Below are 25,853 nucleotides of genomic sequence, written 5' to 3'. Positions count from 1 at the left end.
ATTGGCAGTCATTTAAAATATTATGGGTCATTTACTTTCCTCTTACTTGAAAAATGTCTATGATATTTCCTTTGAGATTCTTATATTTAATAGATAATTGATTCCTAGTCTTTAGAGGAATTTTCATGTTTCCTGCCTTGCTCTCACTAATGTGAAGTCCCACCAAAAACGATGTGTTCTTTTTATCAAAGGTGTTCATATGCATTTATTATTTGTCTTCTGGATAATTGTCCTTTTAATTGGAGTGAGGTGAAATTTCAGTGCAGTGTTCATTTGCATTTCCCTGATTGCTAAGGAGCTGGAAATTTTTCCATACATTTGCTGGCCATCTGTATTCTTTGAGAACTGTCTTTTTAGTTAGTGTGCCAATTTCTTGATTGTGGGAAACTGATGCACCTTAATACTGACAGGTTCCCCTTGATTGTGCTACTCTCTTTCTTTTACACTACACATCTCCAAAAAGTAAATTATTTATCCACAGCAAAATATATTTTCTCATAAAAACACATTAAAGTAGTTTACAGGACAGCCCAAGTTGGGCATTCAGATGCATTTTCACCTGTTTTATATATGATGACAATCACCAAAAAAAATTATCCTATTAATTACTTTCCTCAAGGCTTTCTTCATGCCCCCATTCCTCAGTCTGTAAGTTAAGGGCTTCAGCATGTGATAGACCAGAGTGTACATCACTGAAGCCACTGCAGTCTCCCTGGGGAATCAGTCACTGCAGAGCTAATGTACACCCCAAAAGCTGTCCCACAGAACAAGAAGACAACAGACAGCATAGACCCACAGGTGGAAAAGAATTTATAGTTTCTGCCAGCTGAGGGCATCCTCAAAAATGAGCAGACAATTCAAGTATTTGAGAAAATGACCTCAGAGAGAGAACTATCTCCCATGTTGTGGGGAGGGGGGAATGAACCACAATGTCATTGACGAGGGTGTCAGAACAGGTGAGTTTAATCATCTGAGAAAGTTCACAGAGGCAGCGGGGGATCCCCAGGTCTGTTCAGGACAGCTTCAGTACCACCAGGGTGTGGAGGAGGGCATCCACAGTGCTGATGGACAGAGAGAGAAGGACCAGCAGGGCACACAGGCAGGACTCATGAGGATTCTCTACCTTGGAGGTGACAAATGGCCACATAGTGGTACCACACCATCAATGCAAGGAGACGATTTTCCAAACCACCAATGATGGAGACTAGGCAGGCTTGGGAGGCCATTTCTGTGAATGTGATGTTCTCCTCCTGTATTTCAAGTTTTACAATAATCTTTGGAAACATGCATGATGAAAGAGATGACAGAGAAGGACAGATTGGAGGAAAAAATTATACAGAGACAGCAGGGTGGGAGTCAGAGATGAAGGCCAGGATGATGAGCAGGTTCCCCAGGATTGTGACCAAGTACATAGACAGGAACAGGCTGAAGAGGAGGGACTGCAGGTTTGGGTTCTCTGTCAGTCCCAGGAGAAGGAATTCTGAAACCATTACTCGGTTTCTGGGTTTTATGGTACTAAGGAATCCAGTGTAAAGCAGGGACGACTCTACAGTAATACAGACAATCCCTTGGTCCACAGCAGTGGTGGCATCGCCTGGGCATTTGTCAGAAATGCTGGTGTTGGAACCCAATCCTGATCTACTGATCAAAGCTCCAAGGATGAGCTCCATCCATGGCTGAACAAGCTCTCCTACAACGTGGAGAAATGCTTCTCTGGAAAAATCCCTCCATTTTGTGAACCCAAGAGATTGTTGAGATCCCTCCTCCTGTTTCTCTCTCCTTTCTCTCCCTCCCGTCCCCCTGCACATGCTCATTCTTCCCCTTGGAATGGAGCACCAACTCACACCTTTCAGCATGTGCTGGAAATGAATGCTAAGACATGGCTTTATTCTTTCAAAATTACTTTATACCTTCCAACAAAAATGTACAAAGGACCCATGATGTCTACCTCATGGTCAGGAATGTTCTTACCCTAATATTGCAGGAGGCTATGATTCTGGAAAAACAAAATGGAAGAAGAGGGAAAATGAAAGCATGTGTTCCCAAAACATGTAAGACCATAGCAACAATCTGTCGGTGCTCAGAGGACCCAGGCTCACCTGGTAACAGAAGCAGCAGGTATCCTTACTGGAAACTCCCTGAGGAACACCGTCTCCTTCTGTGAGACACAAGACTGGCCAGTGAGCATATTGAAAGGTTATGGAAAATAATATTCCTACAAGACAGCTCCCCCCAAATAATTGAGGGACAGTGAGATTTGGGAGGAGGGGAAATTAGCCAGTAATAAAACCTCTCCCAGTACCACTTTTCCCAGTAACAATAGGCCCTAAAGGTAAGGAGCAAATACTGAATGATGGGCCCTAAACTATGACCTTTCCCTATAACAAAGTAGTCCTAAATGGACTAATTGAAACTCTGAGAAACTATGGATCCCAGAGAAAGAAAATCAATGGACAAGATTTCAGTTCTCCTCTCTCAAGTTCTGATCTCCTCTCTCCCCAGATAATGAGTTTCAACTTTTTTACAACTACCTTCCTAAGTTAAAGTTCTAACCTTCATGACTAGCCCCTGACTGTCAAAACGGCAGGTTCACAGGCTCCAATGACACTATAAACACCTATACTCCTTCTGTGGGGCATGGTGTGGGGGCAAGCTCCAAACCCAAAGAATGAACCCTCCCACTCCTGTAGATGCACTTTGCTGCAGAATCAAAGAAAGCTTGCTGATAACAGATTTTCTTCCTGTCTCCTGCCTCTGTCATCTGTGGGTCATGAACTTACATATGTGAGCAGAAATCATTCAGGGTCATGCCTACACTATGCTGTCAATCAAATCCAGTTCCAGCACTTGTTCTGTAAATGAGGAAGATTCTTCCACCCTCTGGGCAGCCACAGAGGCCTCTGCTTTGTAAAACCCCTCCCCCCACTGGCTTCAATGCAGAGGAATGAATGGGTAGAAACTGGGCAGTACTGTGCTGGGCACCTGGGGCCACAGGGGCATTTCCCATTAGGAGTTTTTCCATGACAAAGCCACCTGGCTTGTTTCATCCTGGCAGGGGAGTGGGCAGTGAGGCAAAATGAGAAAAGAATAGAGAATGTGCTTAGCAATGTGTAATGAGACAAGAAAAATAATAAGAATTGCTGTAGTCATGTGTTATGTAGTGATGATAAGTGGTATTTGGTATTTGCCTGAACTTGTCAAGATGACGGGTGTGTGGCAGGCTGATATTCCTGAACAATGTCCATAAGAACCCTTGTCTATGAGACCAGAACATGACTAGACTAAAATCACTACTTAAACCCCTGGACTATTGGAGCAAGTGGTCAGCAGCACCATGACCAGAGGATCCCAAGTCTGTTCACTTGACTCCCCTGACCCCTGTCAACACCATAGCTGATTGCTTATCAACCAATGTCACTGAGCCTGGATGAATAACCACCGCCCCAGCAACCACGACTGCCATCCTGAACATCCAGCCTCCAGATGCATCAGACAATCTGAGGACATCTGAGGACATCCTAGGAGCTGAGATTGGCTACGGCTGAGAAGAATCTCTTTGATCTTATTGACTGACTTCTTGGCTAAGAGGCATTGCATTGAGTAAGTCCATGGGGATGGGACTCTAGGTGAATAGGAGGGTGAATTTTTAATGTATTTGTTACTTAATATTATTAAGAATGTTAAGTTGACTTGCTATTACTAGGAATGTTAAGTTGAGTGTGTATTGCATGAATAAAATCCACTCGTTGGAACCAAACTCCATTCCTCTTTACTCATTGCTGAAGACACAATGTTACTGCATATTTTAGGGACAACGAGTTCCATGTGATGAAATTTCCCTTGGGAGAGTCACTTACAGAGGAAAAAGACACGAAGCTGATAGAAAAGAACATCAGCATTTGGTAATTCCAGCAATTGGTAAGTAGTGGTGTCTTTTAAAGTTATTATTGCATTGTTTCTGCTCTTATTATTATCTAAAATGTTTCATAGTTTTATAAAGAGGAGCAGTTAGACCAGGTGGGTAACCTTCTGAGGCTGTGCATGTCTGCACTTCCTCCCCTGCATCCTCAAAGCAGCAAACAGAGACACCACCAAAGTCACCCATGAGATGCATGGGGGGGTGATAAAAAGAACATGAAGCTGACCAGTGCCTGCCTGTCCCCTCTGCCCCTCAAGGATGCAAGTGGATGTCAGAGAAATTTGTCACACTCATCCTCTTTGAAAAGAGGATTATGCTCTGGAACAAAATGGCTCTGGCATCATATAGACAGAGTAGAACAGCACGTGAAGGGGCTGCACTAAGTGGTTTTATAAAGGTACCAGAGCTGTCACAATGGTGCAGAATAAGAATAGTCAATGGTCAGGCATGCTGAGTACAGGGCCCCAAGGAAGGTCTTGTTCAAATGCAAAGACCACAGCATGAGGCTAACCCCATTTGGTTAACAGGAAGGAACAGGAATGGGCCCCATCATGGCCTTTCCTCAAATGTGAAGAAAACTCCATGAATCTAACCTGTAGAGACATTCCCACCAACTGCTTTGTCCCAGAGGCAGGGGGAATGGAAGTGGAAGTGAACCTCATTCTGAGTGAAGGATTCAAACGCAGAGCCTGTGGAACACAGTTATTCTTCAATACCTGTTAACGTGGATTTTATTCGAAGTTCATATCCTGAAAATATATAAACTGTTGGTTTAGCACACCAAAATGGGTATGCTGTCTTCTCTTACCACTTAAATAAATCCCACTGTTTACTCAGGCCTTCTGTTATTGTCCTTGGATTATTTTCCTTCACATTTGTGAGACAAGCACAAAGAAGCAAACTGGTAAGGCCTGCAGCCTGCCAAACTCCCACAGCTAAAAAGAAGCAGGAAATCTGATTTCATCTCACACTCTGGTCTCAGGGTACAGTTAGACAGGTTCTCTTGGAAGACTTGGTATAGCTGTTCTTCTGCATCTGTCTTCCTCATAGCTTAACCATGATGAAACTATAGTGGACACCTGCCCTGTTTCCAAAGCATTGCCCGAGTGAACTTGTTTTCCATGGCTGACATGACTGTGGAGGGATGCTCGACATATCAAACTCGGAATTGAGGACAGGCTGTTAGTGCAGAATAGGAAATCTGGTCAAATTGAGGAATGGAGGCCATCAGAGTGTGGGAAGTTGGAGACTGCCCCTGGGAGTTTGGAATGTCAGTTTCTCCAGAGCCCTTTTGGTCACCAAGGTTACCTGCAGAACAACCCCTCCCAAAATGCTGCAGGCAGGGAATTGCTATTTGAAGCCTCTGGGTCCCTACCTGAATCTCCATTTGGTCCTTCCCCCTGCCATCTGCTGCTCAGCCTTTTTGCTATGTCATGAGCCACTCCTGGGACCTAGTCATGTAGGCAGGAAGGAGAGAGATAAGGAGGTAAAGAACAGAACAAAGGAAACCATAGTCTCTAAAAGATGTAGGGTGTGCTCACTTCTTGGGATACTAGTATATGAGTCATGGTCCCCTTCTCCCTCCTGGGAGAAGTCTGTGTTATTAAGTTTAAATAAAACCTGCATAGTTCACCTCCCGTGGCATGCTTCTCTAATGTTCAGACTTCAACATTTGAGAAAGCAGAACTCGTCTCCAGTAAACAGCAGTATCAATCCCTCCTGGATGTTGGATGGACACAGATCTGTCCTCAGGAAAAACAGAGAGACCAGATTTTAACAGTGGTCACCTCTTGCTTTGAATGTAGCCCTTGCTGCTCAGCTCTGAGCCTTATTATAAAAGGGACATGCTTTTTCTCTCTTGTCTCTCTCTCCCCCTCACTAACCTGGAGGCAGGGAACAAAATTACTTTTCTTCCCCATCTGATTAATCTGTCCTTGAGCACACATCCACCACAGGAAGGAGATGTTGTCAGAAGGTCTAGGAAGTAAGGGTCTCCCAAATTAACAAGTGAATTTCAGCACACAATCATGGTGCACCTGTGTAATGAGACAAGGAAATAATAGGAATTGCTATCGTTGTGAGTTATGCAGTAATAATAAACTGTGTTTGCTATTTGCCTGAACTTGGAAAACTAAAATAAAGGCACCTGGTGACAAACTTGATGTGTGGCAGGATGACTCTCCTGAACAATGCTGATATGAAACCTTATCTATGATTTGAGTGGTGTCTCCTAGTCTATTCGTCTTCTGGTCTTTATCAATGAAGACCAGAGCATGACTTGGCTGAAAATTCCTACTTAATCCCCTGGACATTTGTAGCAAACTGTCAGCAGCACCGTGACCAGAGGACTCCATGTTTGTCTGTCTTTTGACTGCCCTGGCTGCTGTCCACTCCATCACTGATTGTTGATTGACCATTCTCACTGAGGCCATATGACTGACCAATTTTCCCACAGTTACCACTGCCACCCAGCCTCTGGCTTATCAGACACCTGAGGACATCTGAAGACATCCAAGGAGCTGAGAAAGGCTACAGCTGAGATGAATCCCCTCAGTCTTGCTGACTGACTTCTTGGCTAAGAGACATTGCATGGGGTAATTCTACGGGGATTGGACTGTAGGTGAACAAGGGAGTGAATCTTCAATGTATTTGTGACTTGCTATTATTAGGAATGTTAAATTCAGTGTGCATTGCATGAATAAAATCCACTTGTTTGAACCAAACTTGTTTCCTCTCTCACTCACTGCTTACAACAACCTAGTACCCATGTCATGGCTCTCCTGTAATGCAGCCTCTAACGAGTTTCTTTAAAAGGCCCTCTTCCCTGGGAGATGGACAGAACCATAGCCCTTGGGACTGGAATCCCAAGTGCAAAGCAACAAGCCTTCTTTTTCCTTTTTTTCAAAACCCCATCCTCATTATTAAATTGGCATGAATTGACATTGTGTTCAAGGACCAAATTTTCAGTAGCATTAATGCCATGTATGTTATAGGACATTTGTATTTAAGGAATCCTATTAGACATCCACATGAGGTCATCCAGGCAGCTGAATATACAGTCCCAAAATTCAAGGTAGGGTTTCTCTGTGGAGACAAGAGTTGGAATTCTCAGAGTGTGGATGATCTTAAAAGCCAAGAGGCAGAAGCTACTATAAAGGAGGGAAGAAGGCAGAACAGAGAAGGGGACCTAACTCTGAGTCTGGAGGCTGACCAGTGTTTGCAGTCTGGGGAGATGAGATGTGTGTCAGAGTGACACTGCTGGTGATGGGAATCCATCAGGACCAAGTTCTGATTCCCAGATGTGAAGATTGAACACCCAAGAAACCAAGGCAAACCTAGAAAGCAAGTTTTGTTTAAAGGATAGAAATGAGTCAGACTTCTCCTCAGAGAAGGGGCCACAGAGCTGGGTGTCCAAAGAAGTGGAGGTGTCTTGTCCCTCGTACACATTTTAGATATTATTTGTTCTTGTGTTCTTCTTCTCCTCTTATATTGCTTCTTTCCTGTTCCCATCCTACATGTGTGACAAAAGGGTGGACCAAAATGTGAAGGTGGAGTGTGTTAGGGCTCTAGGCCAAAGTTACTCCCTTACTTGCCCACCCAGGCATGACCTTCCCAGTAGGTCCACCCCGAAAGAGTCGCTCACCCCAGAGAAGATGTCAAGTAACAGTCACAGGGCCAGACTGGTTATTGTTTAACTACTCCATTGTACATGACTATGTAGTTTGGAAGATTTTACTGCAGGCTGCTGCTTCTTGAAGAGGGGCAGTCTGACAGATTCTCTCTGTCAATAAACCTTGACTTGAACTGAGAGCTGTGTCTCTTGTGGATATTTGCACCAGTTACCCTAACAGAGTGATCCAGGCAGGAAGTTAGCACCTCTGGAGGCATTAATTGACAACTCCTCAAACTCCCTGCAAGGAGGAACAATCCTGGGGTAGTTTTCCTTAGCAACAGGTTGAAGGAGGACAGGGAAGGGCTTTGGAGAAATCAGCATTTGATTTCCTTTCCTTTCCCACCAGACCCCACCTTCTAGATTGGACCTAATTATTTATTATCTATATCAACTACCTTTGTCCAGGCTTCAAAAGAAGACTCATAAATAATCTACACTGATGTAGAGTGAATCCAAATAACATATGACACTGAAGAACAAGTGGAGAACAAACACAGTCAGAGCTGCTGTCCAGAAGATGAAGTGAAGGACCAAAAGTTAACCCTGGACTGAATGAGGGAGAGACTATTGGTGACTCCTCAGGAGAAATCCTAAGATTTGCTGGAGCAAATTCTGGTTAGATTGACCTCAAAAGAATATGGTTAAATAAAAACTGGAGAGGGTAATTGTAGAGATTTCTTTAGGGGAGGGTTAGGGATGTAGTTCACTAGGAGAGCATGTGGCTAGCATGCACAAGGCCCTGGGTTTAATCCTCAGTAATGCAACAAAAAACAAACAAAAAGTGGAAATTTGGGGGGATATATTGTAAAAGAAGCAGAAATAAGATTGCAGCTTAAGCAGGATGTGAGGTCCATAGATGCATTGTGATTGACACTGTTGTTTTTAAGATTGGTGAATTCAAACCTATTTGGATACTTTTGAAAACAACTGATCAAAGGAGAAATGATACAGGAGGAGGAACAAGGGCATAACCTGACTCATGTCCTGAGGGAGCAGGGGTTGTAGTTCTACTGAAACTTGTTTAGGTGCAAATACAACTTATTACTTTCTTCTCAAGGAGAAATAGGACAAAACTGTCTGGAAAACATAAGACAAGAAAAGTTTTGAAGGTATATTAACCATTTCACAGGGAGTTTCCGCCAAGATTTAATGGAAGAGTTAATCTCAAACTTAAGGGAAAAATGTTAGGATGTATGAGGGAGTGATAAATCTCTGTCTCTATCACTGGTTGAGTTGATCTCAGAAAAACGTGGGAAGAGAAGAAACAGGGAGAAAGTGAAGAGAGATCACCATGACAGTTTTACACCAAAGGAATAGGAAAAATGAGGCTATAGCTAAATAAGATGTGGGTTCAGAGAGAATTTTTAAAGATAAATTCAAATACATCAAATACTGCTGGAAATGCACTAATGAAATGGAAAATTATTCCTGGAGAAAGGAGTTGACAGAGTCTCCAGAGCTATATTCTACAGTAGGCAAGAATGAAGGAGTGCTCTACACAGGTGGAAGTGTTTATTTTGATAAAGTGCATGTAAGATGGTACCAATTCTCTGTCTCACTCTAAAAAAAAGAAAGAAAGAAGAGAAGAGAAATGAAGAGGTGTAGATATCTCTATGATTAGGCAAGTGATCTATCAGGGAGATATATATCCACTCCTCTTCTAGTCATTTTTAAGGCCACCACATATGGATACCTAAATCACTAAAAATGAACACAACAAAGAAGTAACCCAGAATAAGAACACTTATGAAAAATTACAGAAAATGATTTCTAGCAAAAAATAAAGAGGAATGAAGCATTCTGTCATTTTTTTTTAACTGCAGGAATGCAAGTCTGGTCGATTCTCTATGGAAACATATCATTCACTTCTGACACTCATCAGGCCTATTTTCAACTGTTAATTTCTCCATGTACCTTCTCCTTGCCTTCTTATGTACAAGAGCATAATACAGTGCTGCTGAGTTAGTCAACTTTACATGGCTACAACAAAATACCTGAAAATATCAACTTAAAGGAGAAAGGTTTATTTTGACTCATACTTTCAGATGTTTCAGTTCCGGGTCAGGTGGTCCCATTGCTTTAAGCCTGTAGCCAGAAAGAAACATCATGGTGGAAGGTTGTCGCAGAGGTAACTATTAACCTCATGGCACACAGGAAGCAAAGTAAGAGAGAGTATGGGACTGGGGACAGGATGTAGTCCCCAAGTGTATGCCCCCAAGTGCCTACTCTCTTCACCTGGGTCCCATCTCCTATAGTTCCCATAGCCAAGCCAAAATAAGAATTCAAATACAAAAGGCAATAGTGGATAATATGAAGGGATTCAAGTGCTAGGGAGGCAGGATGGGAAAGGGAAGGGATGGTTTAATGAAATTGATGAAAATATGCTAGGTGCATGTATGAACATATCAAAATTAATTCCACTTTAAGGCAAAACTATAAACCACCAATTAAAAACAATAAATAAATAGAAGGTACCAGTGGAGTAGAGAAAGGGGACCAAAAGGAGGGAGAGAGAAGGAGAAGGGGAAGTACTAGAGATTGAAATGGAAACAAGTTATATACATTTATAAATACATCAAAATTAACCTTACTATTATCCACTATTAGATATGACCATAGTTCAGTTTTATTTATGTATGATCTATCAAAATGCAAAAATGTATTTCCCGGTCATGTACAACAAATTAGAACTAATTAAAAATTCAAAAATAAAAGAAGAATAAAATAACAACAACAACAACAACAACAACAACAACAAAACACCCAAGAAACATCTATCAATAGAACCTTTGGGGGAATACTCATATCCAAACCATGAGTTCTGCATATTAGTTTCCCTCATTGGTTGTGTTGTTCTCTATTCATGGTTGAACGTGAGTTTCAGTCAACAGGGCTGCTGCTGCAATACAGGCTGGGTATGTGGACCAATGCAGTCAATTTCTGACAGGCTGGAGGTGCAAAGTCTAGATCATGGTGCCAGAAATCTAGACCCTGGTGATGACCCTCTTGGTACTTTGCAGGTGGACCCCTCCTGGATGAGTTTTCCCTTGGCAGAGAGAGTGAGCTCTGGCATCTATGCTCTCCTTCGCAGGGTACTGATCCCATCCTTAGAGGTCCATCTGCATGACCTCACATAAACTAATTGCCTGCACATGTCCTCCTCCCAATAACACTGTGGTTGGGAGAAATGGTAAATTATCAGGAAAGCAGCTAACCTGTGGTGTAGACACCTTCATGGTTATGAACTTTACAAATCTAGGTCTTGTTTATCCCACAGCTACCTTAACTTTATCCTGTTGCTGGGCCATAAACATCAAAACATGGAATATTGGAGCAGGAAAGCCACAACAATCCTATTGTTCAGAAAAGAGTCCAGAGAACCAGCAACACATAGATGAACCATTTCTTTATTTCTGAACTGGTTTTAGCCACAACGAGTGGGCTATCAAAAAAGTGCTAAGAAACAAACATGATTGATTCCTGTCTCGCATTTAAGGTAAAATAAATTTCATGCAGTCTCAGACTCAATTGCAAAGGAAAGATTAAAACTAATTTCTAGGGGTTCAATAACGAGACCTAATAAACTCAGACCTGATGAACTCAGATATACACCCAAATGGAACCATGTCAAAGTTGTGCATCTGTATCCTCTTCTCAATACTAGGATGTGGGTGAAACAGAGACACATGAGAAATTAGTTAATTATTATCATAAGTAAAATTTAAATATTACCAGCCTAAGGACCTGAAAAAGCTATTCTGAGTCCATTTAAAAATGAGATAAATAGGGGAAGGGATATGGGGGTAGTAATTATAGGGTGAAGCAAATATTATTACCTCATGTACATCTACAACTGCATGACTGATATGATCCTACAATATGTATAATCAGAAAAATGAGAGATTATGCTCTATTTATGTATGATGTATCAAAATGTATGAATATATTCTATTGTCATATACAACTTCTTTGAACAAATAAAATTAAATTTTTGTTAATTTATCTTTTAATTTTTTTACAGACTGCATTTTGATTCATTGTACACAAATGGGGTATATCATTCCATTTCTATAGTTGTACACAATGTAGATTCATACCATTTATGTAATCATACCTGTACATAGGGTAATGATGTCTTTCTCATTCCACCTTTTTTCATACCCGCTCCCTCTCATTTCCTTCTACACAATCTAAATTTCCCCCATTCTCTCACTCAAAAAATAGATAAACAACTCCATTGAAATATCATGAGCTGACACAGGAAAAGAGAGACAATCAAAGGCCATGTTATATTTAAAATGGCTCTAAAACTCTTAACAAGAGAAAATTCATTAACTACAAGCTGTTTTACACACATTTTATTGTCAGAATTAATGAAAATATTGATGGGAGGCTGGGTAATTCCAGGGTGTCTAATGGCAAGGCAAGTCATTCGACCACTGTGGAAAGTTCTGGAAGCCACCAACTTGGCAAGCCAGAAATTCCATTCAAGATACCAAACCACCTTGTATTTCCTTCAGGAGATGTGAGGGAAATGTACAAACAGCTTTATCACAGAGGCAGAAATAAAGTTACCAAGATTTCACCAACATCATTACTTTAAACTCACCCTACACAAATTTAAAATGCAGAACTTAAAAATAAAAGGATGCCTGCTCAAACAAAGGAATTGTGATTGATCCTGAAGCACATGGATCAGAACAACAGAAGACATGGAGTTCATTCATTAAGGGTGAACTTCGGCAATTTAAAAAACCACACGCTTATGTAAAATACTGTATGGGGCTATCTCCAGGGGTGATAAAAATGTTTTGAAGTTCTGTGAAAATGCATTTCAAAGGGTGGAATTTGTCAAACACAGAGTGTCAATGCAAGCTCTACCACATGGTTAAAATGCTACCTCCTTTCCTTGGTGTCTTCTCCCCTTCAGTCTGAATTATATGGAAACGTAGTCAAACTCTGCATGCACCAAGATAATCCAAGAGAAGACTTTCCTCTGCACATACCCACTCCTAAACAGACAACTTTCACGCATTTATTATGTAAGAATCCACCTATTAGTGGGATAGGGTCTGGACATATTTTGAAGACCACCATTCAGTCCTCTATGAAGATGACATACTGCTTGATCCAGGAAAGTGAGCTTAATGGACCAAAAAGAGGACCATTTGTTTTCTGCCTCTGCCATCAAGTCAGGGTGTGCAATCATGCTGGCTTGGAGGAGAGTCAGCCCTGGAATCATCCATCTCTTGAAAGACTGACAGAAGCCCTGCTCTCTTTTCTAACACAACCCAGGTCTCTGAAGCCATTGGGGGAAAAAAATGCCTCTACCAGTTTGAGTGTGTTTGTACTAGAATTTCCTTTTCATATTAGGATTGAGGACAGATTCACTGATGATTTTCTCGTATTTACTGGATGGGGCATGAGGGCCACGTCTCTGCCTCTCAGTGCTGGTAGGTCAGAATACAATTCTAGTGGCTCTAACAACATGATCAGGTAGAAATTGTTGACTCTATATAAGACAGCTTTGTTGAATGCTTTATTTTGTCATTCCCCTTCTCTAATTTGTAGCCTTCTGACAGATTTTGAGGGAAAAATGGCTAAGATAGAATGTCTGCTTCAGGCTTAGATATGTGCAACCAGAGTAGAGAGCTTATAGACAACTGAAATTGCATGTCAAATTTTACAGAGGCAACAAAATATAAATCAGTTTTCAAGACACATTAGAAAAATGTAGTAAAATTAAGATCAGGTACTCTCACTCACCGTGAATCCCAACACTTTGACTCATTTTAGATATCAGAATTGAAAGCAAATGATATATCAAAGATGGGGATCTGTCTTAACCATGGTTTCCTCAAGGCCTCCTTCTTGACCCAGTTCCTAAGGCTGCAGACAAAGGGGTTCAGCATTGGAGGGTCCACAGTGTACATCACAGAAGCAACTGCAGTTTTCCTGGGGGAGTCAGTAACTAGAGAGTTAATAAAAAGATATTCCATAAAACAAGGAGACAACAGACAGGTGAGACCCACAGGTAGAAAAGACCTTATACTTTCTTTCTGATGAGGGCATTCTCAAGACAGAGGACGCAATATGAGTATAAGATAAAATGATTCCAGAGAGGGGAACACCACCAAATATGCAAACTGCAAGATATATCAGTATATAATTGATGAGAGCATCACAACAGGCCATTGGATGACCTGAGCAAGTTCACAGAAGTGGGGGATCTCCAGGTTTGTGCAGAAGGACAGACTTACCATCATCAGACTGTGCAACAGGCCATCCACAATGCTAATGGACAAGGACAAGAGAATCAGCAGGACACAAAAGTGGGGATTCATGATGACGAAATACCTGAGTGGACAGCAGATGGCCACATAGTGGTCATAAGCCATTACAGCAAGGAGAGTGCTTTCCAATGCAGTAAAAATCAGGACAAAGCCAATCTGCCTCAGGCAGCCTGTGTAACCGATGGTCTTACTCTGTCTCTGAATATTTACCAGCATCTTGGGGATTGTGGTGGTGCTGAAACACATGTCAGAGAAGGACAGGTTGGAGAGGAGGAAGTACATGGGGGTGCGGAGGTGGGAGTAAGAGCTGACAGTCAGGATGTTGAGCAGGTTCCCAAGCACTGTGACCAGGTACATGGACAGGAACAGAGTAAAGATGATACGCTGCAGGGCCGGATCATCTGTCAGTCCCAAGACAAGGAATTCTGAAACAGCTGTTTGGTTTCTGGTTTCCATGCTATTGATGAATCTAGTATAAAAGGTGGGTAATATCACAATATAATGAGAAAATCAGCATTTATAATATGTTACCAGGTAATGGTGTTATTGCTATGGATCCAAGCACTCTTGTAAGATCTTAAAAATACTGATAATTATAACCCACTCAAGATTTACCAAACCTCTGAAGTGAAGATGAATGTTAGATGTTCCAACAGGATCTTTCACTGATTCTAAAATTTGAGAATTGCGACCATATGAAACTCTTCTTTATGTTGAACCCCAGTGAATATTGAACTCTTTCTGTGCTCATTTCTCCTTCCATAGTTTCTCTCCCTGAATTTCTTTCCTGTACACTCTTATTCTACCAAGTTACTATTGAGTAGGTACAGCAGAAAATCAGCATTTGTTAACTCTGGAGAAGGACAAATGACAGTATTATAAAATTATTATAGTGTTTCTGTGATCATTATAACTTAAATATTCTATAGTTTTATAAAGGAGAACTGGCAGGCAAGGGAGGTGATCTACTGTGCCTGTCTAGTCTATACTTCCTTCCACAAAGTCCTCACATCTAGTAAACAGAGATGGCACCAAAGTTCTTCTGCACAGAGATGCATGTGTAGGTGATGGAAAGATAAGGTGGAGCTGACCAACACTTCCCATGCCCTGCACAAGGATGCAGACACAGGATTGTCCAGGTATGATGGCCTTTGAATAACCCTAACTGGATGATGACTCAGTTCATGTTGGTAAGAATGGATATACTGATAACTGACTGATTCTGGATATATATTGGTGGAAAGGACAGCAGGTTTTTCTGAGCAATTGTGTATAGGGTATAAAGAAAAAGAGAAATAAGAGATGATACTCAATGACAGGAAATCCTCAGTACATGCAAAAATTTAATTACCATGAACTGTAGCATGGAATATATGCATGCATAGAATATTTCAGGATTAATAACATATTTTAATGGCAATGTTAAATTTGATATGTCTATTAAGAATCCATGTGGGGATGCCAAGAGGGCATTTGGATATGCATATTTTGAATTCAAAGGAACCATTGTTTCGAAATTTGTAAATTTGGGAATTCTTTTATCTATCTATTACATGTCCACTATTCTTCTATTTGCATAGGATCTATCATCTATCTATCTAATATTTATACCAATGATAATATATTGAAAATATGTTAAAACTATAACCACATAAGACTAATTTAATATGTGGTTTGGTTAAATTTTAACTTATTGAGCATATTATAAACAGCAGTTTTTATGTATTTGCTCTAGTCAAAATGGACTATTTAGTAGATATCTTACTTCCTTTTAGAATTTCACTGCCATGTGTTCCAAACATCACAGTATTATCACATACACTCATTACATTAAAGTAGAGGTCAGATATTTAAATTAAGGGTCTGGATTGTCAATACGTTGTCAAATATTTTACATCAACAGAAAAACAGATAACCCTTTGTGATTATAACTAAAAAACTTCTAGGGCTTGTTCATTACAAGAGAGTTGGTCTGGCTGACTAGTGAGCTCCAAGCCTGCAGACATGTGGAAATAGTGCAGGGATAGAGACAGCAATCCTACTGCCCAGAAAAGAGTCCAGAAAACAAGAACTCTTAAATACACTACTTTTTTAATATATTTTTTTTATTTTTACAGACTGCATTTTGATTCATTGTACACAAATGGGGCACATCTTTTCGTTTCTATTATTGTGCATGATGTAGATTCATACCATTTGTGAAGTCATACGTGTACATGATGTCTGTCTCATTCCACCATTTTTCATATCCCTGCCCCCTATTTCCCTCTATGTGCTTCTTTATTGTGGGATTGGCATTATGGTGAAAGGTAGGACCAGTTAATAAATGATGCTTAGTAATAAAAGCGATTGTGATCTCTGTAGCACATCAATGGCACAAACACAGTTCACGTGGCTTCCACCTTGGCAGGACAGGACAAGGCCACAAATCCCTTATCAGCCAAAGGAGGAGTTTCAAGACCAAGAATTACTGAGCACAGACCATGAGGGAAAATACTTACAAATAATCCACATTAAAATCAAGCAGTAGAGGTCATGTGATACATAGCATAACAGACATGCAAAAGGAGACATCGACCTAAAATAAATACACAATATACATAAGTATAATGGATCACTATCACAATTACATGAAGAACCATTAGGAACTAACTTCTAAAAAGACAAGAAACTCAATGGAAATATTGTAAACACTCATATTTCAGAAGATAGTGTTGCATATTATGTATAATGACTCTGAATCTCATTGTAAGAGAAGAGTAAACTAATTATACCCACTATATTGTCCTAATAAAAGAGTGTATTGTGGGGAAGATGCGGAACACCAGGAACACCTAATGGGATGGTTAAATTGTGCAGCCACTCAGGAGACGTCTTCGAAATGCAAAACAGGTTGAAAGATAAAATCCAGTGTCTGTCCTGTTTGTATATATGGTTCAGTTGAGGTGTCTCTCAAAAACTCACATGTGTGGCAATACAAGAATTTTCAGAGGGGAAATGATTAGATTGTGAGGTGTGACTTAATCATTGCATTAATTCAGTGATACGGATTAACTGGGTGGTCAATGGAGGCTGGTGGTGTGTGACTGAAGGAGTCGTTCATGGGGGGCATGACTCTGGGCTATGTTTTGTCCCTGGTGAACAGAGCTCTTCCTGCTTCCTGATACCATCTGCTGAGCTACTGTCCTCTACTGTCCTCTGCCGTTCCCGTACACCATGACACTCTCCATCAGCTGCGACCCAGAGCTATGGAGTGGGCATTTATTTATGGACTGAACCTCTGCAACCAGGAACCTCTAGTAAACCTTCCCTCCTCAGTTGTGCTTGTTGGGTCTTTTGTTCACAGCAGAGAAAAAACTGACTAAATCAATATAATTATTTTACTTTCTTCAGAAGCCATAAATAACAATACTCAGTTTGGTTTATAACAGCAGAAAGATAGACTTTTTTTCTAGAAATATAAGTAGTATTTCAACAACACCTGAGGTGTTTCTTATCTTTAATGTCACAAAGCATAACTTAAAGCTGTAGAGTTTGAAATGAGTCAACAAAAATTCACTAGTTAAAATAAAGCTAGGTACATGTATGATTACGCAAATGGTATGACTCTACTTTATGTACAAACAGAGAAACAATAGTTGTACCCCATTTGTGTACCATGAATCAAAATAATAATAAATAAGTAAATAAAAGAGACATGTTAAAAAAAAAACAGAAAGCTTTCACCAGGACTGTTTTGTAAAATATTGCCATTGACTATCTGATATCTAGGAGAACACATCCCTTGCTGAGAGTATTCCCACATTTGGAACTATGTCAAGCCTTGAATTTAAAAACAAAATGTTGAATGTTGTATTTTCAAAAATTTTTCAACTGAAATAAAACAAACTTTTCCTGAAGAAATAAAAATGAATGAATAACTGCTGTACTCAATATGAATACCTGAAAAGAAGGATCACAGTAACAATAAGACATGGATTAAGTGTCAAATTTAAATTTTGGCAAGGTCAAAACAAGCACATTTATATAACAAATTTTACAGGGGTAGCTATAGGAGTGATAGAAATTTGTTGAAACTGTATGAAAATGACAGTTTTGTATGTAAAAATGGTCCAGTATTGGCTGCACAAATCCAATTTCTACTTCTGTGGTTGTAGGTCTTCTCCTCTTCTGCGTTTCCTCTGCTTGTCAGTCTGTCTTATACTGAAAGATGGAGTTACATGGAAGACCTCCCACATAACCCAGGAAAGTCTTTTCAGCAAATCATCTTTTCTCAAATAAGCAATATCATGCAATATTTAATAAGGAAGTAGAAAATTAGTTTAACAAGTTCTGGGCCTATGCTGAGAGCCACTAGTAAATCTTCTACCAGATTTAGTCTAACTCATCCATGGAACCGTTACCTATCAATAGACTCAAGAATGAGGCTCAGTTTTCTATTTCTAATGTCATGTCAGGTAACACACCTGAATGTGCTGCTCTCGCCTGGTGACTTCAGAGGAAACCAGTCCCACATTGAGGAGGATGAAAGAAAGAAGTACTCCACGCTGATACATACCCTGCCTCAGGAATCCTTGCAATGCAAGATAATTCTCATTATTATTAGGCTTATTTACGTTAGATTTTGCTTTTCACAAGACAGAAGGCACTTTCAAGGATGTGTTTCAACATTTTCACAACCATCTGAGACCACTGATACCACCTAGTTATGCCAATTTTACATGATATGACACTGAACAGTATGCCATTATGACTTAGAAGGTTATTCTTAGTGACTGAAATGGTTGGATATTTGTTTGCAAGCTACAAATGGTTACTTATTTCCCTTACAGTAAAATCAACTCTAGATGACATTAATGTGGCCCCACCCATATAATCACCCTGAAGTTTACTCTGTAGATATGACACAGCTATGCTTCACTACACTTTTGACCTCTTCAGCTTCTGGTCTTGAATGGATTGTAACAAATATTACTACAATTATAATGCCTGCCCCAGATATAGCTCCTGTGAGGACACATCAAAAAATTGTCTTTAGAGTATTAAAATTATGTGTGCTGCATCAGAGATAGACAAAAAATAGTCCGAGTTCAATCAGAGGAAAAGTGAACCTGGTCATAGTGTCATCATTTTTGGAGAATGTATTGACAAGGTCCAACCACGCTGGTTCATCAGGGATCCTGTCACTTTGACTTTCTCTAGAAACCCAAGTTCAGAGTAATTGAATCATTATACAATTGATGCTGTCCTGCTGATGAGTTTCTTCAAGGATTCTTTCATGTCCCTGTTTCTTAAGCTGTAGATAAAGGGGTTCAGCATTTGAGGAACCACAGAGTACATCACTGAAGCCACGGCAGTCTTCCTTAAAGAATGAGACGTGGCAGAACTAATGTGCACCACAAAACCTGTCCCATAGAACAAGGAGACCACAGACAAGTGAGACCCACAGGTGGAAAAGGCTTTATGCTTCCCTTCTGATGAGGGCATTCTCAAGAGAGAGGACACAATGTGAATATAAGAGAAGATGATCCCAGAGAAGTGGACACCACCAAATATGGAAGTTGAAACATATACCATGATGTTATCAATGATGGTATCAGAACAGGAGAGCTTTATGACTTGAGCAAGTTCACAGAAGAAGGTGGGAATTTCCTGATTTTTGCAGAAGGACAGACGCAGCACCATCAGAGTATATGGAACAGGGCAACTGTGATGCTAATGAGAAGACAGGAGAGAAACAGCAGGACACAAAGGCAGGGATTCATGATGACTGTGTACACGAGTGGGTGACAAATGGCCACATAGCGGTCATACACCATCACTGCAAGGAGAAAATTTTCCACAAATGCAAATACTATGACAAAGGCAACCTGGCAGAGGCAGTCTGTGTAAGTGATTCTCTGATCCTGTGTTTGAAGGTTCACCAGCATCCTGCGGATTGTGCAAGTGCTCAAACAGATATCATTAAAGGAGAGATTGCAAAGAAAGAAGTACATGGGAGTGTGGAGGTGGGGTTCAGAACTGACCATCAGTATGATGAGCAGGTTTCCCAGGATGGTGACCAGGTACATGAACAGGAACAGGTTGAAGATCACTGACTGCAGTGCTGGGTCATCTGAAAGTCCTAGGAGTAGGAATTGTGAAACGGCTGTTTGGTTATGGGGTTCCATTGTGGTGAAGAATCTGGTGGAAAAGACAGGGTGAGAAGAACTTAAGATGTGTGGACAACAGCTGCAGTGCTGGGAGATGTTAGAAATGCAGATCCTTGGTCCCCACTCCAGTCAGACACCTAAATGACCCTGGGGACAAGGGCCAAGTCTACTTCAGGGGCTACAGGTGACTTCAGTGCATGCTGAATTCTGAGAAAGTGTATAGAACAGAAAACATCCCCCTGGTCACTGTGAACTCCAGTGAATATTCAGAAAATTTTCTCTGCTATTTTCTCAGTTAGTTCCATTTTCATTCATTCCTGTTTCCCTCGATATCCTTGATTAAAATAAATTTGTACTGAACACTGATTGTGTTCCAATTATTGTGATAAATATGAGAAAGAAACAAAGCCTAAGGCATATATTTTTGAACATAAGCATTCCAATACATTATAAAAGAGAGAAGAATGTGTTTTTTAACTGTTTCTTGTAAAGCAATAATTCCCTCATTTTGGCTTGGTTCAGAGTCATGTGACAGAGGAGTCAAAGTGCACATAGGTTATTTTTCACTATCACCCACATTTATACATGAGGACTTTTGGTAAGGTGAGATTACACAAGGGTTTGGTCAAGACTGGGTTTCAGCTCAGATATTCTGACAGCTGAAATGATTCATGAACAATCTCTGTTAATGTGCCTGAATAGCACAGAACTAACATTCCTACATGATCACTCAGATCCAATGATTTTTCTGTGCAATTTCAATATTTTCTTCCTGACCAAGGAGACTAGCATTATCCCTGCCTTTGAAGTATGTCCACCTTTATCCATGAAATTAATAATAGCCTCTAAATGGCATCCATCTTGGTGGACCTGAGCAAAGACTAGAAAATGCTGCTTCTATACTTGAAGCTCAGGAGACTCCCCAAGGAAACATTAATCATCTCCTACAGCAATTAATTATACATCAACATGACACAAAAGACTCTGTGTCTCCTCTTAAGGTAGCTGTACTATTTAGTTGATAATTGATATTTCATTTTAAAAAATATTTCAGAAAAAAGAGGAAAGTATCAGTGAATTGCATAGAAAAACCTGAAAAAAATTATGAAAACTGGTTTTCAAGATGGCGGACTAGAGGGCGACTGCATTTCATGTTGCTCCAGGACTCAAGATTCAAAAGAGGAGATAGTGAGTGACTTGGGACCAACTCAAAGCCTCCGGGTGAGTCTCTCCCTTTGGGGAGGCGTCCCGGATTGGCCGTAGCCCCTGAACGCAGGGAACTTTGTGAAGTAGAGTTGCCTAGGGAGACACCCCTCCCCCAGCTGGAGCAGTAAACACGGACCACTGGGAACTTTGCAGAGGAAGCTGCTCAGCACAGCGCTTGGTTTCAGAGTAAACTGCCGGACTTCAGCAGCTGCCCAGAGGACAGCCTGCATAGGCAGGCGATTAGGTGCAGAACAGGGTCCCAGGTCCTAGGTGGCTTTTCGGTGGAAGAGCTGCAGAGACAAGCTGAGGGGCGGAGCAAAGGTTCCAGGACTACAGGCAGATTCTTTGAGGAGAGGCAGCCTAAGGAGACTCCTCTGCGAAGGGTGAGGCTCCCAGGCCCAGGAGGTAGGTCCGGGCCCCTGGGAACGTTGCCTGAGAAGGCTGCCCTGCCCAGGCGGCAAGATACCCTTCTCCCCACTGGAGCAGTGAACTCCGACAGCAGGGAACTTTGCAGAGGAGGCCGCGCAGCACAATGCTTGGTTTCGGAGCAACCTGAGGGGGCTCCGGCAGCTGCCAGAGGAAGAGCTGGGCGAGGAGCTGTTTGGACTCAGAGCAACTTCCTGAACAATGGGGGGGGGCTGTCCTGAGGAGGTGGAGGTGCACAGTGAGTTGCTTGGTCTCCAAGCGCCCACACAGAGCACCGGGTGGCTGCATGGAGGAAGAGGCGAGCAGCAGGACACTGGGGCTCGGAGCATATGTATGAGGCTCCAGGTGGCTGCTCAGAGGAGGGGTCGCATAGCCAGGCGATCAGGTGCAAAGCACGGTCCGGGGACCTAGGCGCCTTTTGTTGAAAGAGCTACACAGAGACAAGCTGAGGGGCGGAGCGAAGGTTGCAGGACTGCGGGCAGCTTCTCTGAGGAGGGGCAAACTAAGGAGACTCGTCTGCGAAGGATGAGGCTCCAAGGCCCAGGAGGTAGGTCTGGGCCCCTGGGAACGTTGACTGGGAAGGTTGCCCCGCCCAGGCGGTAGTTGTGGACTGAGGGGAACCTCTAGGAGGGGAACTGACCAGCGAGACCTCCCCACCAGGTGAGTCTTCCCCACCAGGTGAGGTTTTCCCACAAGGAGGATAAAACCAGAGACACAGGCCCAAACAGGCCTTGCCGGAGTCCGCAGCCTAGTTCCCCTTTGGATGACCATTGGTCAACAAGAGGAGGCACCTCTGCCCACTAGCAGGGAATATACCCCACCTGAAGACCACCACCACTAGAGAGGCAGCTTCCTTGGGGAGCACCGCATTATCAACTTCCTCTAAGACTTCAGGATACTGAAGGATAAAAGGGGATACACTAGCAATCTTCAGGGACATTATAAGTCGATAGAGGAAATCTGCAACATCTCAGCAGTCCACTGATACCTCAACGACATGAGAAAACAAGGGAAGAAGATGCCTCAAACAAATATGGATGTTACATCAATAAAATCCAATGACAGCATGGCAGAAGAAATGTCAGAAAGGGAGTTCAAAATGTACATAATTAACATGATAAGGGAAGCAAACGATGAAATGACGGAGCAAATGCAGGCATTGAATGAACGCACCAATCGACAGTTAAAAGAGCAAATACAGGAAGCAAAAGACCATTTCAATAAAGAGTTAGAGATATTGAAAAAAAAAAAAAAACCAAACAGAAATCCTTGAAGTGAAGGAAACAAAAAAACCAAATTAAGAACTCCATAGAAAGCACAACCAATAGGATAGAACCCCTGGAAGACAGAACCTCAGATATTGAAGACAAAATATTTAACCTTGAAAACGAAGTTGAACAAACAGAGAACATGGTAAGAAATAATGAACAAAATCTCCAAGAACTATGGGATATCATGGAAAGGCCAAATTTGAGAATTATTGGGATTGAGGAAGGCTTAGAGAAACAAACCAAAGGAATGAACAATCTATTCAATGAAATAATTTCAGAAAATTTCCCAAATCTGAAGAATGAAATGAAAAATCAAGTTCAAGAGGCTTATAGGACTCCAAATACACAAAATTACAACAGAACCACACCAAGGCACATTATAATGAAAATACCTAACATACAAAATAAAGACAGAATTTTAAAGGCTGTGAGAGAAAAGAACCAAATTACATTCAGGGGGAAACCAATACGGATATCAGCAGATTTTTCAATCCAGACCTTAAAAGCTAGAAGGGCCTGGAATAACATTGTTCAAGCCCTAAAAGAAAATGGATGCCAACCAAGAATCATATACCCAGCAAAACTTACCTTCAGATTTGACGATGAAATAAAATCCCTCCATGATAAACAAAAGCTAAAAGAATATACATAAGGAAAGCCAGCATTACAGAACATGCTCAGCAAAATTGTCCATGAGGAAGAGATGAAAAACAAAGAAGCAAATTAGCAAAGGGAGGAGCTATCCTAAAGGAACTCTCAAATAAAGAGGAACCAAGTCGTGTCAAAAATAAACAAATAAATGAATAAAATGAGTCAAATATCCGGGAATACAAATCATATCTCAATAATAACCCTGAATATTAATGGCCTGAATTCATCAATCAAAAGACATAGACTGGCAGATTGGATAAAAAAGAAAGATCCAACAATATGTTGCCTGCAAGAGACTCATCTCACAGAAAGAGTTACCCATAGACTAAAGGTGAAAGGATGGGAAAAAACATACCATGCACATGGATACAGCAAAAAAGCTGGGGTATTCATCCTCATTTCAGATAATGTGGACTTCAAGCCAAAGATAGTCAGAAGGGATAAAGAAGGACATTTCATACTGCTTAAGGGAACGATAAATCAGCAAGACATAACAATCATAAATATCTATGCCCCAAACAGTGGCTCATCCATGTATGTCAAACAAATCCTTCTCAATCTCAGAAATCAAATAGACCTTAATACAATAATATTAGGTGATTTTAACACGCCTCTCTCACCACTCGACGGATCTTCCAAAAAAAAATTGAACAAAGAAACCATAGAACTCAATAACACAATCAATAATTTAGAATTAACAGACGTTTATAGAATATACCATCCAACGAAGAGTGAATACACTTTCTTCTCAGCAGTACATGGATCCTTCTCTAAAATAGACCATATATTATGCCACAAAGATAATGTTAGCAAATACAAGAAGATAGAGACACTTCCTTGTATTCTATCAGATCATAATGGATTGAAATTAGAAATAAATGAAAGAGTAAAAAACACTCTTTTTTACTCTCCAACACCTGGAGATTACTCCAACACCTGGAGATTAACGAATATGCTATTATATGATGAATGGATAACAGAAGATATTAGGAAGGAAATCAAAAAATTCTTAGAGATAAATGAGAACAAGGAAACTTCATATCACAATTTCTGGGACACTATGAAAGCAGTACTTAGAGGAAAATTTATTTCATGGAGCACATTCAATAACAAAAGTAAAACTCAACAAATAAACGACCTAACACTACAGCTCAAAGCCCTAGAAAAAGAAGAACAGACCAACACCAAAAGTAGTAGAAGACAGGAAATTGTTAAACTCAGAGCTGAAATCAACGAAATTGAAACAAAAGAAACAATACAAAAAATTTACAAAATAAATAGTTGGTTCTTCGAAAATATAAACAAAATTGATAAAACTTTAGCCACACTAACAAAGAGAAGACGAGAAAAAAACCCAAATCACCAAAATTCGGAATGAACAAGGAAATATCACAACAGACACGATTGAAATACAAAATATAATTAGAAGCTATTTTGAAAATCTATACTCCAACAAAATAGAAAATTTCGAAGTAATTAACAAGTTTCTAGAGACATATGAATTTCCTAAACTAAACGAGGAGGACATACACAATTTAAAATTAGACCAATTTCAAGTAATAAAATAGAAGAAGTCATCAAAAGGCTATCAACAAAGAAAAGTCCAGGACCTGATGGGTTCTCAGCCGAGTTTTACAAAACCTTTAAAGAAGAGCTCATTCCAATACTTTTCAAAGTATTCCATGAAATAGAAGAGCAGGGAACTCTCCCAAACTCATTCTATGAAGCCAATATCACCCTGATACTAAACTAGACAGAGACACATCGAGGAAAGAAAATTTTAGACCAATATCCTTAATGAACATCGACACAAAAATTCTTAACAAAATTTTAGCAAATCGCATACAAAAACATATTAAAAAGATAGTGCACCATGATCATGTGGGTTTCATCCCGGGGCTGCAAAGTTGGTTCAAAATCAGGAAATCAATAAATGTAATTCACCATATCAACAGACTTAAAGTCAAGAATCACATGATTATTTCAATAGATGCAGAAAAAGCATTTGATAAAATACAGCACCCCTTCATGCTCAAAACACTAGAAAAATTAGGGATAGTGGGAATGTTCCTTAACATTGTAAAAGCCATCTACACTAAGCCCATGGCAAATATCATTCTAAATGGTGAAAAACTGAAAGCATTCCCCCTAAAATCTGGAACAAGGCAGGGATGCCCTCTTTCACCACTCCTATTCAATATCGTCCTTGAAACTCTAGCCAGAGCCAATAGACTGACAAACGAAATTAAAGGGATACGAATA

General features: G+C 40.6%; 1 protein-coding gene and 1 pseudogene across 1 annotated transcript; both read right to left on the bottom strand.

The window, feature by feature from the left end:
• Window positions 1–1,331: 1,331 nt before the first annotated feature.
• LOC124969034 (olfactory receptor 7E24-like) lies at window positions 1,332–14,341 on the bottom strand. The gene is made up of 3 exons (XM_047531852.1): window positions 13,853–14,341; window positions 2,100–2,158; window positions 1,332–1,713 (listed from the first exon to the last, which is right to left on the bottom strand). Exons 1-3 carry the CDS (start codon window positions 14,339–14,341, stop codon window positions 1,332–1,334), a joined length of 930 nt encoding a protein of 309 aa, XP_047387808.1.
• A 4,773-nt stretch (window positions 14,342–19,114) lies between these two features.
• LOC124969033 (olfactory receptor 7G2-like) lies at window positions 19,115–20,055 on the bottom strand (annotated as a pseudogene).
• Between the last annotated feature and the right edge of the window lie 5,798 nt (window positions 20,056–25,853).

This window comes from Sciurus carolinensis, chromosome 17 (genome assembly GCF_902686445.1).
Source record: "Sciurus carolinensis chromosome 17, mSciCar1.2, whole genome shotgun sequence".
Lineage (NCBI taxonomy): Eukaryota > Metazoa > Chordata > Mammalia > Rodentia > Sciuridae > Sciurus > Sciurus carolinensis.
The sequence above is the reverse complement of the archived record's forward strand: the minus strand, read 5'-3'. Positions and strand labels throughout refer to the sequence as shown.

What these genes read in the sequence shown, in the direction of transcription:
- LOC124969034 (XM_047531852.1), bottom strand. Translation starts at nt 14,341, where the DNA reads ATGGAAACCAGAAACCAAACAGCTGTTTCAGAATTCCTTGTCTTGGGA. An exon ending in TGTTGCACAGTCTGATGATG is followed by an intron (nt 2,159 to 13,852) that starts GTAAGTCTGTCC and finishes TGTGTCTCACAG; the next exon opens with AAGGAGACGGTGTTCCTCAG. An exon ending in CCTGCTGCTTCTGTTACCAG is followed by an intron (nt 1,714 to 2,099) that starts GTGAGCCTGGGT and finishes GGATTTTTCCAG; the next exon opens with AGAAGCATTTCTCCACGTTG.